Raw genomic sequence first — 15,190 nt, 5'->3', positions numbered from 1 at the left:
ACCCCACAAGCTCCAGTACTGCCACTGGATGGGCCACTGCCCCTGCTGCCACGCCACCGTGCCGTTCCCGTGGGGCGTTGGCGATTTGCTTCTCCTAGGTGAGGGGCTGAATTTTTCCTCCAACTTGGATCACTGCCCTTCTGGCGACCAGGGCAGAGCCTTAGATGCCTCAGTCTGTAGGCTGACCCTCGTCCAAGACCAGTAAGGAAAGGGCGAGGAACGGTGCCAGCCTGAAAGGTGGTACCGCGGAGTCGGAGACTGGTGCCGCGACTGGGAATGATCCTGGACCGAGGGGGATTGACGCCAGGGGGTCTGCGCTGTGGCGATCGCTGGCGGGAGGCCCAGCGGTACCACAGGTATGGGGATCAGCATCATGACTCGGTCATCCCGTGCCTCATAGGTGGCAACCTTGGTGTTAGGGACCTGGGTCTTCTAAGCGGAGACCAAGGCTGTGGTGCCGGGGATCAACACCTGTGGTCCAGTGACCCTCCATTGCTTTAGAGGGAGCTTGCCCTTAGAGGTCTGGGCCTTAACCGGGTCCGTCGCCTGGCTTGGCATCTGTGGTGCTGGCTGGCCTACTTGGTCCTTGGCCGCCAGGGCCGCTTCGGGCACAGGTGGCCCTATGAGGGGCCGGGATCCCCTGCCGCTCCCGGGAGTCGGATCCCTGGCTGGGCTAGGGGATCCAACCACAGCAGTATCCCCATGTAGCTCCAGGTGGGCACGTGGCCCAACACAGGTCCTTTGCCCGAAGCCCCCTTGTCTTGTGGTGCCGACGGCAGGGGAGAATGGTGCCAGGCAGCGTACTGCATGCTGACGCCGAAGTATTAGGTGTGGAGTCCAACTGGGAGGGCTCCAAGGCAGGACGAAGTGCAGAGGGCCCTCAAGCACAGATCCCGCTCCTTTTGAGTTTGAGGGCAAAAGTTTTTGCAGATCCTGGACTTGTCTTTTCTGTGTGATTCCCCCAGACACTTCAAACAGCTATCATGGGGGTCACTAATGGGCACCGGTACTGGGTACACGATGAACATGGCTTAAAGCCATGTGCTCCCCATTGCCATAATGGAGCCTCCACATTTATTTATTGACAAATAAATTTGCAGAATTTTAAAATATTGTGAGCAGAATTTTTATTTTTTTGGCACAGAATTTCCTCAGGAGTATATATTTATATTCCTAGAAAATCATTGATACTGGCTGTTTTTTGAACCTATGGCAAACGTGTCTAACTCTGTCGTGTTTTACTGATTATAGTGAGCAATTTTTTCTATCTCGTTTCGTTTTTGCTTTAAAGGGAGGGAACGTGACCTGTAATACGGGTAGCTCAATAATACATTGGAAAAGTCTTTCATTCAGTTTAACAGTTGAACATTAAACAAGCAATATTGTGACACACCTATTACTAGGGTGGTGGTTGTTTTGGGATGAATCCAAGTAATTCTGTTGCTCTTACACTTAATTACATAACTTTTGTCATCTCCTTAAAAATTAAATATTCATTTAGATATGAATGCTTCCTGGTTCTCTTAACTGCTGACATTTTTCAATATGCCCAAAGCAGGAGTTCAGAGAACAGCAGTAGCTACTCCGTGCCAGTATCTCAATTCTGTTGGAAGTGCAACATGGCAGGGGATCTAGCGAGATCTTTCCTTGCAGCAGATGTTGCAGTAGTAAAAATCTTTACAGATGTCTTTTTTGGGTAACTTCTCTGTATGAGAAAAAAACCTAAAATTATTGCTAACTAGTAACATTTTCTGAACTAGCAAATAAGTTTGCGTTCATTTTTAATTTTACTGGATAATTCTGTCATTGGTCGTCTTATGTTAAGCCTCTGAAATTTGTTTCTGGAGGTCTAATTTTGGTAACCATCTATGGAAAGTAGTGAGCTAAATTTCTGTGGTATCTGTAAAAAGCCAGTATTTTAGCCCCACTTTATATAGTGCTTTTCTGACTGGATTTGTGCCAGGTTTCATCTTCTGCACTTGAACTTTATTTAAATAATACATGTGTATTATCTGCAGTATTGTGTACATTTGAAAAATGATCTTTGCTTCCATCTCTTAATGATTTCTAACCTATCTTTGTAGTTGATAGCATGTGGCACATGGTGGAATATTTATTACTGGATGGGTCTTTAGCTGCTCAAACACTTGTTATATTTTGATAGATGCCTCTAAAATATCTAAGCAATAGTTAAAAATAATTCCCCAGATTTCATTATTTTCAGGGCTCTATCTTGAAATTAAATCTTTCAACTTCACCTCTCTGAATGTAAAAAAGACTTCTTGTAAAACTGATTGCATGCTCAGTATGCTCTTCAAATATATTTAAAATGAAGTACTGAGAAAACAATAATGGGCTACCGTTTCATTAATTTGCTTTAATTCTAGTTAAAGATGGAATTTAATAATTGTCAGAAAGATACCTGAGTATTTTTGGGATGTTTTCTCCTTCAGAGTTTCTTCAGTACAAGTCTACAGTTGTGGGGCTTTTGTGCCACACAGGCAGAATCTTCTGGAAAGATATGACTAGAGCTGCATGCGTGCTCTCTTGCAGAACTAAACAGTTGGTGAGGTATTATGTAAGGAGCTGCTGCTCCAAGTGTTATTACTTCCTTCCAACTGCCAGCCAGTGTGGTCTGAGTTCTTTGCTTCATTGGCTTTCTAGATTAGCTTTAAATGCATGTATTTAGAGGAGTACTACTTGTTCTTTAAATTGTAATTTTGTGTTAGCTCTCATTTTTCAGGTCTGTTCTGTCGGCTGACTTAAGGTGCCCATCTTATAGCATTGTTTGTAAGCTTGTGTCTTAGCAGTGAAAGAGAGAAATCTGACCTGAGCACCCCTTTTGAAAGGTGTCCATCTTGCTATATATATAAAATCCATTCCCTGCCCAAAGGGTTTACAGTCTAAGCAAACAAAAACACCAGAATATTTGGGGTCGGGAAGGAATTTCCCCCCAGCCAATTTGGTAGAGACCCTGGGGGTCTTTCGCCTTCTTAGCAGCACGGGTCACTTGCAGGTTTAAACTAGTGTAAATAGTGGATTCTCTGTAACTTGAAGTCTTTAAACCATGATTTGAGGACTTCAGTAACTCATGCAGAGGGGGATCTGGGTGCAGCTGGCTAGAGTTCACTGGGGTGAGGGTTCAGGTGCAGGGAGCTCATGGAGTGGTCCATGTGCATAGGGGTGGGGCTCATCAGGATGGGAGTTTGAGGGGGTGGTCTGGATGCAGTGGGAGTGGGCCTCAGCGGGGGGTCCAGATGCCCAGGGTTGGGCAGACAGGGAGCAGCTCTCTGTACAGAGACCCCTCCTCCCATAGCGGAGGAGCGATGGGGACAGGAATCCGGGGCTGGGGGAGGAGGGGTCTGACCTGGCCCCGGCCACTCTGTGCAGGGGAAGTACGCTCCTCCCCCACCCTAGTCCAGCCAGGACTAGCAGCTGAGCCCAGCGCAGAGTAGGCATCACTGGCTGGGGTGGGGCTGGGTGCGGGGGGTTCAAATGCATGGGGATTTGGCAGATGGGGATAGGTCTCACCCAGCACCCACTGTTTCTCTATCCCCCCCGCAGCGATTTACCACTCTGCAGCTGCACTGGGTGCCTAAAACAACACGCCTACGCTGCTGGGAAGGGGCGCATGCATGACCATTCTTGCGGCTTCCCTTTGCTTCCCCAATAGAAAGTCTTTTTCTGCAGGGAAGCAAAGAAATCTGCACGGGACATGAATTCTGCGCATGCACAGCGGCACAAAATTCCCCCCGGAGTAATTCTTGAAGTGGGAAAACTAAAAATTCCGATCTGAAATTTTTATCGTTCTTGAGGAAATTATCCCCTGGCCTAAACTGATAAAGGAAGATGGTACAAAACAGTGTAGTTATTATAGGTGACGATGTATTTGCAGGCAGACCTGGATTAAATTCCTGGCTGGCAAATCAGTTCTCTCTCTCTGCTTCAATTTCCCACGTGCAAAGTAGGGATAATATTGCTTTCTTAGATCATGTCTACACTAGCACTTATGTCGGCAAAATTTTTGTCACACAGGGGTATGAAAAACACACCCGAGTGACTTAAGTTTTGCACAGCTCTATGTTGGCAGGAGATGCTCTCCCACAGACATCGCTAGTGCTGCTCGTTGAGCTAGTTTTATTATGTCGACGGGAGAGCTCTCTCCCGTCAGCATAATTTGGCTAAACAAGCAATCTTACAGCGGCACAGCTGTACTGATACAGCTGTGCCGCTGTAAGCTTGTAAGTGTAGACATGGCCTTGGTCCGTGCCTCGAAGTTTATAATCTAAACAGACAAGGCAGACAATCTCTGAGAATGTCTATATAGCGTGTAGCGCAACGGAGCTCCGATCCCCAATCAGTACCGAGGAACCTAAACAGACCAACTAAATGACATAAGGTAACTTATTCTGTCAATTGTAAAGACTGGAGATCTACAGAAAGACATAACTGTCTCACCTTCACCTAATGAATAATGCTTCATATACACAAAATGAGCATCTGTTTTTCTTTCTGCACCAGGGAGCATGGTATGTATAAAAGCCTTTTCCTCCTAAACCATCAACATTAACTTCTCTGGTTGATATTCAGTGGCCTACACGATATGATTTTGTGTTCTTAGTCCAATTAAAGATCTCCACCTCACAGATATAGTCATCACTATCAACACCCTATTGGAAGCATAGGAGGTGCCAAGGATTGAATGCGAGTAGGGACTGCACTTCCCTCTCACCTCTAGAGAGGGTTGCTCTCTGTTAAGATTGAAGCAAAGCTTATATGGCATCTGTTCCATGCATTAAATTGTTCAGTATCGAGGCTGTCAATCCAAGACCTTTCATGAAAACTAGCTTCAGTCAATACAATAAAATTACATATTTTAAATATATGGGAACAAATTAATGTTTTCTGGCATTCCCTAGTCATTCGTATTTTGAGTAAGCAATTGAAACCTAATGAATCTAACTGAAAAATTAATTTCATATTCAGAATCAACAACTAATATTACTCCTGCGGAAATCCTATGCCACTACGCAATGCAGAATTTTGCAGAAATTAACATTGTGTGTGCAGATTTTCCTTTCCCCCCCACAGAAATGGACTGCAGAGATGTTGGCCACTACTAGGAGCCACTGGACCCAGCAAAGCCCAGCTCGCAAATAGAAGATAAGGCCATGGGGCGGGAACTGGAGTGTTCCCAGCAGCTGCAGTTCCCAGCACGCCCTGAAGGAAGGAGGTGGCAGCGCGCAGGAAACTCCATGCAAGCCCAGGGACCCAGCATCAGGCTGTTTCTCCCTCTGGATCCCTGGGATCTGGGAGGCAGAGATGAGTGTCTGAGTTGGGAGGGCTCCGCAGCCTGCCTCTGGAGGGTAGGGGATGAGTGTGTCTGGGCTGGGGGGAGGGGAGGAGGGAGGAGGAAAGGGAAGAATATGAGTGTCTGGGCTAGGGGGGAAGCCATGGCTGGGCTCTGGGGAGGGAGGGGGCAGAGAAACAGGAACTGGATTGTTGTAGGGGTTTCTTTAACTCTCTGTTCCTGGGGGAATTTTTGTGTATGTCTGTATTGTTACAGACATACTTGCTGACAGGTATTTTGAAATAAATTACCAAAATAATTGAAACTGGCGTGATTATATGGTGTTACTTTGACAAATAAAATTTGCAGAATTTTAAAATATTGTGTGCAGAATTTTTAATTTTTTGGCGCAGAATTCCCCCCAGGAGTATAATATGCAAGGCTATATCATATCTATTAAATAGGACCCCAATTCAAGAAAGCATTTAAGTATATTCTTGAGTAGCCTTCCGAAATAGTAATGTTTTCCTAAATCAGGGTCTATATGACCCGAAAGCCTGTACTGGCTTTACCAGTCAGAATGAGACATAAAAGGTGTAAAGATCCACGAGGACCAAAGTATATATTAAGCACTGACCAAATGGTAGATAAATATTTAATATAACCCCTTCCGTAGAGCTGATGTGCACACAGATCTAACAAAATAACAAGCAGATCTACATAAATACCCTGGTTTTTCAGTTAGAAAACTTCCTTTTTCCACTACAATGCCATGAATAGAAAAACATGTTGATATAGATTCTTTGATTTACCATGTACATGCCAAGTCAAATGTTCTTTTGATTCATGCAGCTTATTTCTCTAGAGCTTGTTCTGGATGGAAATTTGATAACTGCCCAGACAGACTCACAAGAACTAGTGTTCTAGACAGGAAGAAACTGACACCTAGGTTTAAAATCTTCTCTTTACTGGACTAACTTAGATTGCCTTACTTTTACAAATCCACAAGAGAGAAATCTTTATATTTCATTAAAGACAGCCTAGAGAGTCCAAGATTAGATATGTGGTTACCTCCATTATTATATAAGGAGACACTGAAATCATTTACTATAAATTCTAATTTAGTTTCTACTATTTATGCTGCACAATTTTTGCATTTCTTTCATTTGGTGAATAAGATGAACAACGATTCGGTTCCACTTCCAAGTTCTCATGTAGTGTAGATGCAATGTTTTGGGAATGCTTTTGTTAAAAAGGCCTCTTACGTTATATTTTGAACTGCAATGAAAACATTTCTATCAGTTTACATTTTTCAAAATGTATATTTTGAGCCAACTCAACCAAGAGCCATTAGTGCAGCTGGCATTCTGAAAAATGACTATACAAACACCATCATCTTACTCAACAGACCTGATCCCCGATCTGATTTCAGAGGCAGATCTGCTGCCAAGTGAGTTTTCACAGCTTTTTACTCCTGTTAAATCTGAAGAAAACCACAGGAGAGCGTGCTCTGGATTCTATCCTCTCTCATGCATCATAAACAGCACCGTCTGCAAAGTTCCAATCAGCTACACTTGTACAACTCCAGAGTAGGAAATACTTTGTACAGGGAGTCACTGACAGCATAATTTGAAGACCATAAGACATCACAGGTGTTACTGAAGCCTAATTTGTTGCAGAGAACTTTTATTATTGGTCATGCATAAGATGGAAGGAACCCAGCTTGGCTATTAGAACTCAAGTTGAGTTTGCAGGGCTAGCAATTAGAAAAAAATTTACTTACACACCAAACACATCTGATACATAAACTGCGGGAAGACTGAACATGGAATCACACAAATTGCTTTTCAGAGCAGAACTACTTAAATTAAGAGCCAAATTCTCCACAGCCCTTCATAGTACTAAGTCGTTTCCAAATGTCTAGCTATGCATTTTTATTATGGCCCAAAAATCACAGTGCACAGAAAACCAGGAAGCCACAAAAGTCACAGTTTAGAAGCCTGGTGTCCTAAACAGTTAGGCTTATCAGTTTTCACTAGACAAATTTCTGGTTTCTACAGCACTCAGTATATGCTGAAGCAATAACAGTTTAAAGCTGCTTCAAGATCACTGTGGAACCATCTGAATGCAATTAATTTCTGAGTACAGGAATAAATTAACAGATATTTGACTGGATCCTTCCCCAGAGTTTTACATTTGTACAATGCCTTCCTTTAAAAATTTAAGTAGTTTATATCCAACACTGCTCACACTCAGTAGTAAGTCATATGCACAGTGATAATATTCCCAGAACTGCAATGTATAAGGACACTACAAGATGCTTTAGAGCTACTGAGAGAGAGTTTGACACATTTCCAAACATACAGTGCCTAAGCCTAATAAGGAACCTAATTTTGCCAGTGCATCAACTCCAGGTGTTAAAGTAGTATTCCCTATTTACTCCTTACTAAACTTAAACTCATCCCTCGGCCCGCGCCGCTTCCCGCCGCCCCCATTGGCCCGGGACAGCGAACCGCGGCGAGTGGGGGGCCGCGATCGGCCGAACCTGCCGCGTCAGCAGGTAAATAAACTGGCCCGGCCTGCTAGGGTGCTTACCCTGGCGAGCCGCGTGCCGAACGTTGCCGACCTCTGGCATAAGGAAACCGGGCAGCATGTGGCGGGTGGCAAGACCAGACAACAGGGATATGCAAGGAAAGAAAGACTGGAACCAAGTGGTAGAAAGAATGAAGGAGACTACTTTCCTAATATTGCTTTTGCACACAGGCATTGCTGTACTTGCCCAACGAGGATGTATGATCACCGACATTGTCTGCATGATTGAGATTAGAAGGAGAAGTGGCCCACAAGACAGTCTATTAAGATGTGATTCTAGAATATGTAAAAGTTTGTGAGCCCCTGGTCCACTCTAAGGCATCTCTGTTCTTACTTCCAATCATTTGCTTTATTGGTGTTTACTTTTATATGCCAAGTAGTGAAAACACCGTAAATTAAAAAAGATACACCTTTAATGTGTTTTCCACCAAAAGTTAAATTGGGAGGTAGATAATTAAGCATCATCTAATACTACATGGGATAAGAATGTCAATCAGCCCAAATATTCTCCAGTACACTTCTCCCACCTGAGACAGAGGTGGAGACCTCAAATTCAGTCATAACTAATTCACAAAATATCCTCACCTCCACATAATCCCCCTACTACTTGTACCCAATAGTCAGAATATCCCAACACATTTCCACCAGTGCTGAATATTAAATGAATTCAGATCACACACAAATTAGAAGCAGGAAAGGAAAAGTTCACCAACCACTCCTCCAACTAAAAGATGTTATTTCTCAAGTGATTTTCCATTGGTGGAGAAAGGGGGAGCCATAAAGACTAGCAAAAATTGTATTTTCCACACAGGGTTTAAGGACTGCCTTTGGAAAGCACAAATGATTCATCAGGAACTTTAAAGGCAATTTTCCTGTTAATTCTTAAGTGTCTAACTGTCCATTCTTGAGCTGCTATTTGGTTATCCATCTATACACTTAGAAAATAATCAAAGATGGAAAGACCAACTTCAAATGATTTTCATAGTAAAATATTAAGGGCTCTCCAAGACTCATCTCAGGCTTCACCCATCTGAAATGAAAGGCATAGCAGGGATATTAAAGCCTTTGCTCATCTGTATTTGATGTGGCCCTTCCAAATAAACGTCTGGCCAGCTAAATCAAAGACCTGCAGTGGGAGATGAGCCCTCCTACTAAGCAACCCACCACAACATCCCTCTTCCAACTACAGCAATACCCCTACCTCACCCCCAAACTGTTAGTGCAAGACAGCTCCCACAATCTATACTTAGAAGCACTTTACTTCAGGGGCCTCTGTGGAATAGGATTTCACAGAGAGACACTAAATTATTCTAGCAGTAGGAAGCTATTTTAAACTCTTCTTTCCACTAAAAAAAAAAAAAAAAAAACCCACAGAGCATGGAAATTTAAAATTAGGGTTAGGTTACAAAACAAATTCCAAACACACATTGGAAGCCATGGAAAACCCTGGTTCAGATCAATGACAACCTTAACCGTGCTCCTGTAGCTCCATTAATCTCTCACTTTCTGTTCTAATCTTAAATTTGTAGAACATACTATTTATATAATCTGCAGGTAGAATGTTAAAAATCTGAACCTCCAAGCATTGGTATTGTACACACATTTCCAACACTAAGCATGATGCTTCATCACCATGCTAGCCTTTACTCTTCTAATCTATGTGCTATAATTTTATAAGTTTGGCTTATAAATCTGAATACACAGATAACCTAACAAAGCTCTGTGTCTGTGCATATGGAACCTACAGAAGAGGATGTATTTAGCAGGCTATTTGTACTTGGCAATCCCTGATTACACATGTTTTTTCATGAACTGAGTATAAGCTGTACAAAATATTGGAGTCTATGCACCCATGCGAAGTGTTTTTGTAGCTACTCATGAGATAAACCTGTGTAATTAATACAATGGTCTCAGAGTATCCTATTGCTGTCAGGGTGGTAATGTACGGGCAGAGTTAGGATTACTTTAGCGACCTTTGTGTGGACTTTCCATAGTTTCCAACATTTGGATTTTTTTTTAAAAAAAATTTTAAATAAAAAACAAGCATTTTAAGGGCTTCTTCCTAAGAACAGAAGAAATCTCTGTGCAACCTCAACAGTAGGTTAACAAAATTTCTGTCTGGGAATTAGCATACAAGCAATATAATAGATCATCACATTGTTTTTGTTCATGGAATGTTATTTTGCTTTTATGCATAATTAAATAATGGACAGAAAGGGAAAAGTATTATCATAATACAGCTGAAAATGTTATAGCTACAGCAGATTCCCTACCATAAATTCTGTTTCCAACTCCTACACTACAACAAAAACAAAAAAATCCTTTCCACATTACATGGTAGATGATGGTTTGAGATTACAGACAAACTTTCCCACAGTGCTAATTTTAACACAACTTTTGGATCTTGTTCCACCAAACTCGGATCTGTTTACACTTTCTTAAATCAAACCTTATGCATTTATTTTAACACTGACCAGAAGTAGGTAATGCTTTAATAATTACTCAGGTGACCTTCATTAAATACGAATTCAAATTTTAAAAAAATGGATAAAAACCATTCCTATCTCCTAATCATTTAATGACTTCTTTCATAGTTTCTTTAACAGTCACAGAACAGTAAAACGTGCAAAGGGGAATACCATGCAGAATAATTTTACACTAAACTCAAATCTTTTATATTCTAGAAAAGCTTTTTATGTTTTGTATACTTGTCTTCATAAAAAAAAATAGTCTCAAGGAGAAAACATCAATTCTACTCAGATGTACTTATGAACACTTAAGGAAAATGTGCTTTAAGTCTACATGTGTATATCAAGGGGTCTGGGTTAAACTAAACACAGTAGTGGAAGGAAATGTACTATTATATAAAGTTTAATATCAGAAAACAATGCTTTAGATAATGTCAGGGTCCTTGCTGGGCTATACTACAGCCCAAGAAAGTAGAATATCAATACATTAAACATATTTTAAGATAAAGAAATGGGCAAGGAGGAGAGGAAAGTGATCAGGAACAGTCAGCATGGATTCACCATGGGCAAGTCATGCCTGACTAACCTTCTATGAGATAACTGGCTCTGTGGATGAGGGGAAAGCAGTGGACGTGTTATTCCTTGACTTTAGCAAAGCTTTTGATACGGTCTCCCACAGTATTCTTGCCAGCAAGTTAAAGAAGTATGGGCTGGACGAATGGACTATAAGGGGGATAAAAGCTGGCTAGATCGTCAGGCTCAACAGGTAGTGATCAATGGCTCCATGTCTAGTAGGCAGACGGTATCAAGCAGCGTGCCTTGAGGGTCGGTCCTGGGGCCGGGATATTTTGTTCAATATCCTCATTAATGATCTGGAGAATGGCGTGGACTGCACCCTCAGCAAGTTTGCAGATGACACTAAACTGGGAGGAGTGGTAGATATGCTGGAGGGTAGGGATAGGATACAGAGGGACCTAGACAAATTAGAAGATTGAGCCAAAAGAAATCTGATGAGGTTCAACAAGGACAAGTGCAGAGTCCTGCACTTAGGATAGAAGAATCCCACGCACTGCTACAGACTAAGGATCGAGTGGCTAGGCAGCAGTTCTGCAGAAAAGGACCTAGGAGTTACAGTGGACAAGAAGCTGGATATGAATCAACAGTGTGCCCTTGTTGCCAAGAAGTCTAACGGCATTTTGGACTGTATAAGTAGGAGCATTGCCAGTAGATCGAGGGACATGATCATTCCCCTCAATTCGGCATTAGTGAGGCCTCATCTGGAGTACTGTGTCCAGTTTTGGGCCCCACCACTACAAGAAGGATGTGGAAAAATTGGAAAGAGTCCAGCAGAGGGCAACAAAAATGATTAGGGGGCTGGAGCACATGACTTATGAGGAGAGGCTGAGGGAACTGGGATTGTTTAGTCTGCAGAAGAGAAGAATGAGGGAGATTTGATAGCTGCTTTCAACTACCTGAAAGGGGGTTCCAAAGAGGATGGATCTAGACAAGGGGTGGGCAAACAACGGCCCGCAGGCCACATCCAGCCCACGGGACCGTCCTGCCTGACCCCTAAGCTCCTGGCCGGGAGGCTCGCCCCCGGCCCCTCCCCTGCTGTCCCCCCTTCCCCACAGCCTCAGCTCGCTCGCTCCGCCGCTGGCACAATGCTCTGGGCAGCGGGGCTGTGAGCTCCTGGGGCAACGCAGCTGCAGAGCCTGGCCTGACCCGGTTTTCTGTGCTGCGCGGCTGTAGCGCCGCCAGCCACCGGTGCTCCAGGCAGCACGGAAAGGGGGCAGGGAGCGGGGGGGTTGGATAGAGGGCAAGGGTGTTTGGGGTGGTGGTCAGGGGTGTGGATAGGGGTCGGGGCGGTCAAGGCGGAGAATAGGGGGTTGAATGGGGTTGGGGGGGGTTGGATGGAGCAAGAGTCGGGGGGGGGGGGGGGACACAGATAGGAGGTGGGGGCCGAGCCACGACCCCCTCCCCTAACTGGCCCTCCATACAATTTCCGAAACCCAATTCGGCCCTCAGGCCAAAAAGTTTGCCCGCCCCTGATCTAGACTGTTCTCAGTGGTACCAGATGACAGAACAAGGAGTAATGGTCTCAAGTTGCAGTGGGGGAGGTTTAGGTTGGATATTAGGAAAAACTTTTTACTAGGAGGGTGGTGAAGCACTGGAATGGGTTACCTAGGGAGATGGTGGAATCTCCTTCATTAGGAATTTTTGAGGCCCGGCTTGACAAAGCCCTGGCTGGGCTGATTTAGTTGGGGATTGGTCCTGCTTTGAGCAGGGGGTTGGACTAGATGACCTCCTGATGTCCCTTCCAACCCTGATATTCTATGATTCTAATCAGATTATAGAATTTTTGGATAGAAAGTGTCCGAAATGCTTATCAAAGAAAAATTATCTGAAGAGAAGTCACACCATTGGACATAACTGAAAGAAAAGGCTCAAACTAAGACTTCTCCCTTGCTTCAATTTTTTAAAAATGTATCATCAATAATATTGATATAATATGAAGATTAAGTGTATTGGCAGGTTAAATTGGTATAGCAAAAGTATGGTTTCACAGCTGTTTGCACCATCAAAAATTGGTGAAGCAATTTCTTTGACAGGAGAAATTCAACAGGTTTTAGAAAAGCACAAAAATTGTGCAGATCTTTAGAAATAATGGTATTAACTTTATCATTACAAATGTTATCACTAGCCTGGCCTACTTTGCTGAAAGTTCATTAGCCTTCACCATTTTTGGAAAGCATACCATTATAGTGTTTGGGTAAACATTCCATAAATACTTACAAGCTGCATCTAATCACACTCAAGATATTGTTACTAGCAGTATTAAAATCTCCTTTACTCTACACAGAATTATCCAACATACATCCTAAAAGGTATTGTATTAATTTCTTCCTTGATTTCACAGGCATGACTGCAAAATGAAGGGAAAACTTGAAAATAGTAATTGCATTTTCCATCTTTTACGGTTCGGTGTTTTCTCTTGTAGCTGTGCCATCTATGATTCTGGCACAAAGCCTTCCAGAGTTTATGGACATACACCATCTCAGAAGAATTCTCTTACTTTTCACACACCACTCAACCAATTAAAAAAAAAAACGAAAGAAACATTTAAAGTGACATTTAAACTAGATAGAGGAAAAAAGAGAAACAGATGTTACTAGAAACATTAGACACAACTATTAAGATACAAATATTTTATTTATTTCTTTTACAAAAACTAAGCTTTTTACAAAAAACTAAGACATACCAATAATAGAACGTCTCAGTGGGGGGCTGAAATGGCTTGTAGTCTTGAAAACACTGTAGCATCAATATTATGGATCATCACACTCATTTGGGAAAGTTACAGGGCTCAGATTTTCAAAGGAAAATAAGGATATGTCTACACAAACCGGTGCAGCTGTGCCCCTCTAGCGCTGCAGTGAAGATGCTATCACACCAACACGAGGGGTTCTCCTGTCAGGGTGGGTACTCCACCTCCCTGACAGACAGTAGCGAGGTTGACAGAGCCCCTAAGAGATGTAGTTATAACAAGCTAATTTCCTAGCATAGCCCAGGCTTAAGGAGTTTGATGAGCAAATTCCACTGAAATGGGCATTTAGTGCCCAACTCCTATAGGCTCATTTGAAAATCCCACCCTAAATCTGTTTTATGACACTAGAAAGAGGAAAAATGACCGTCAGGTACACCGCTGTTCGTTGTGAAAAACAAAATGGATTGTCAAACACGCTGCAGCAACAACTATACAGAAACCCATTTTTAAGTGGGGTTCCCAGTCTCGCCGAGCGTGAAAACTTCCAATAGAAGGACAACTCCTAACAGCAGGCTAGCTGCCAGCCCGGATAAAGGCAGGGCTCCACTTTCCCCATCTCTTTCAATTAAACAGAAGGTCTCCTGGGAACCTGCAACACAGGCCCGGTGCCAGGAGCCTGGGAAGTCCTGTCTCACGTACACTTGCCAACGGGGCTGAGATGTCATGTCACACGCACCCAGAGATGAAGTTAATTTTGGTTTTAATCCGTTTAAAAGCACTTGGGGGCTGCGGGATGAAAGGCGGCTGCCCCTGAACAAAGCCAAGTCCCCATGAGCGCGGAGGGGGCAGCCCTGGCCCTGCGGATGCGGACGGCAAAGCCCCCTTCCCGCCCCCTTCCCAGAACCGAGGCTTTGGGGTCCCGAGACCCCACATGCCCCCCCAGCGCTGCTAGGGAGCAGGGGACCCCCCGGCGGGCGCGGCGTCCGAGGGAGGCCGGGAGCCAGGATGGGGGGCGACACCCCCAGCTCCCTCCCGCCCGCCCGCCGCCCCGGCCCGCATCGCTCCCCCCGCGGCCTTGTCACGCCGGGCCGGGCGGGCCAGACACGCGCAGGCCGCAGCCTACGCCCGGATTGAGCTGCCAGCGGCCCCCCCCCCGCGACACCGGCCCGGCAGCGCCGCTTCCGGGGAAGGGAGAAGGCCCCGCTCCCCGGCCTCCATTTCCCGCCCGCCCGGGCCGGGCGCGCCCCGCTCACCTGCATGCCGGGCACCTGCACGGCCACCGGCGAGTGGGCCATGGCGGCCGGGCGCCGCCCGCGGCTGGCTCTGGCTGCGGCTCCGGCCGGGAGGGGCTGCCTGCGGCGGGGCCTGCAAGGACAAAGCCGGAGGGAGGCTGGTTAGGCCGGGCTCGGCTCGGCTCGGCTCCCCTCCCCCGCCCCGGCTCGGCCCGGCCCGGCCCGTGGCTCACCTGGCGGGGGTCGCTGCGGGGCGCCTAGCGCCGCTCTCCCATGCCCGCGCGGCGGGGCTCTAGGCGCGGCCTGGCCGGCGGCTGCCGCCCGCTCTGCCCATGGCCCCGGC

General features: G+C 45.0%; 1 protein-coding gene across 1 annotated transcript in view; it reads right to left on the bottom strand.

Annotated features, from left to right (window-relative positions):
* Window positions 1–14,914, bottom strand: part of STK26 (serine/threonine kinase 26) — a 57,569-nt gene extending 42,655 nt beyond the window's left edge. Inside the window, exon 1 of the mRNA XM_065410252.1 lies at window positions 14,869–14,914. Within this exon, the coding sequence (XP_065266324.1) occupies window positions 14,869–14,910 (42 nt within the window). The 5' untranslated portion in view covers window positions 14,911–14,914. The remainder of the gene's footprint in view (window positions 1–14,868) is intronic.
* Window positions 14,915–15,190: the final 276 nt, after the last annotated feature.

This window comes from Emys orbicularis, chromosome 9, assembly GCF_028017835.1.
Source record: "Emys orbicularis isolate rEmyOrb1 chromosome 9, rEmyOrb1.hap1, whole genome shotgun sequence".
NCBI lineage: Eukaryota > Metazoa > Chordata > Testudines > Emydidae > Emys > Emys orbicularis.
This window is presented reverse-complemented; position numbering and strand designations above follow the sequence as displayed.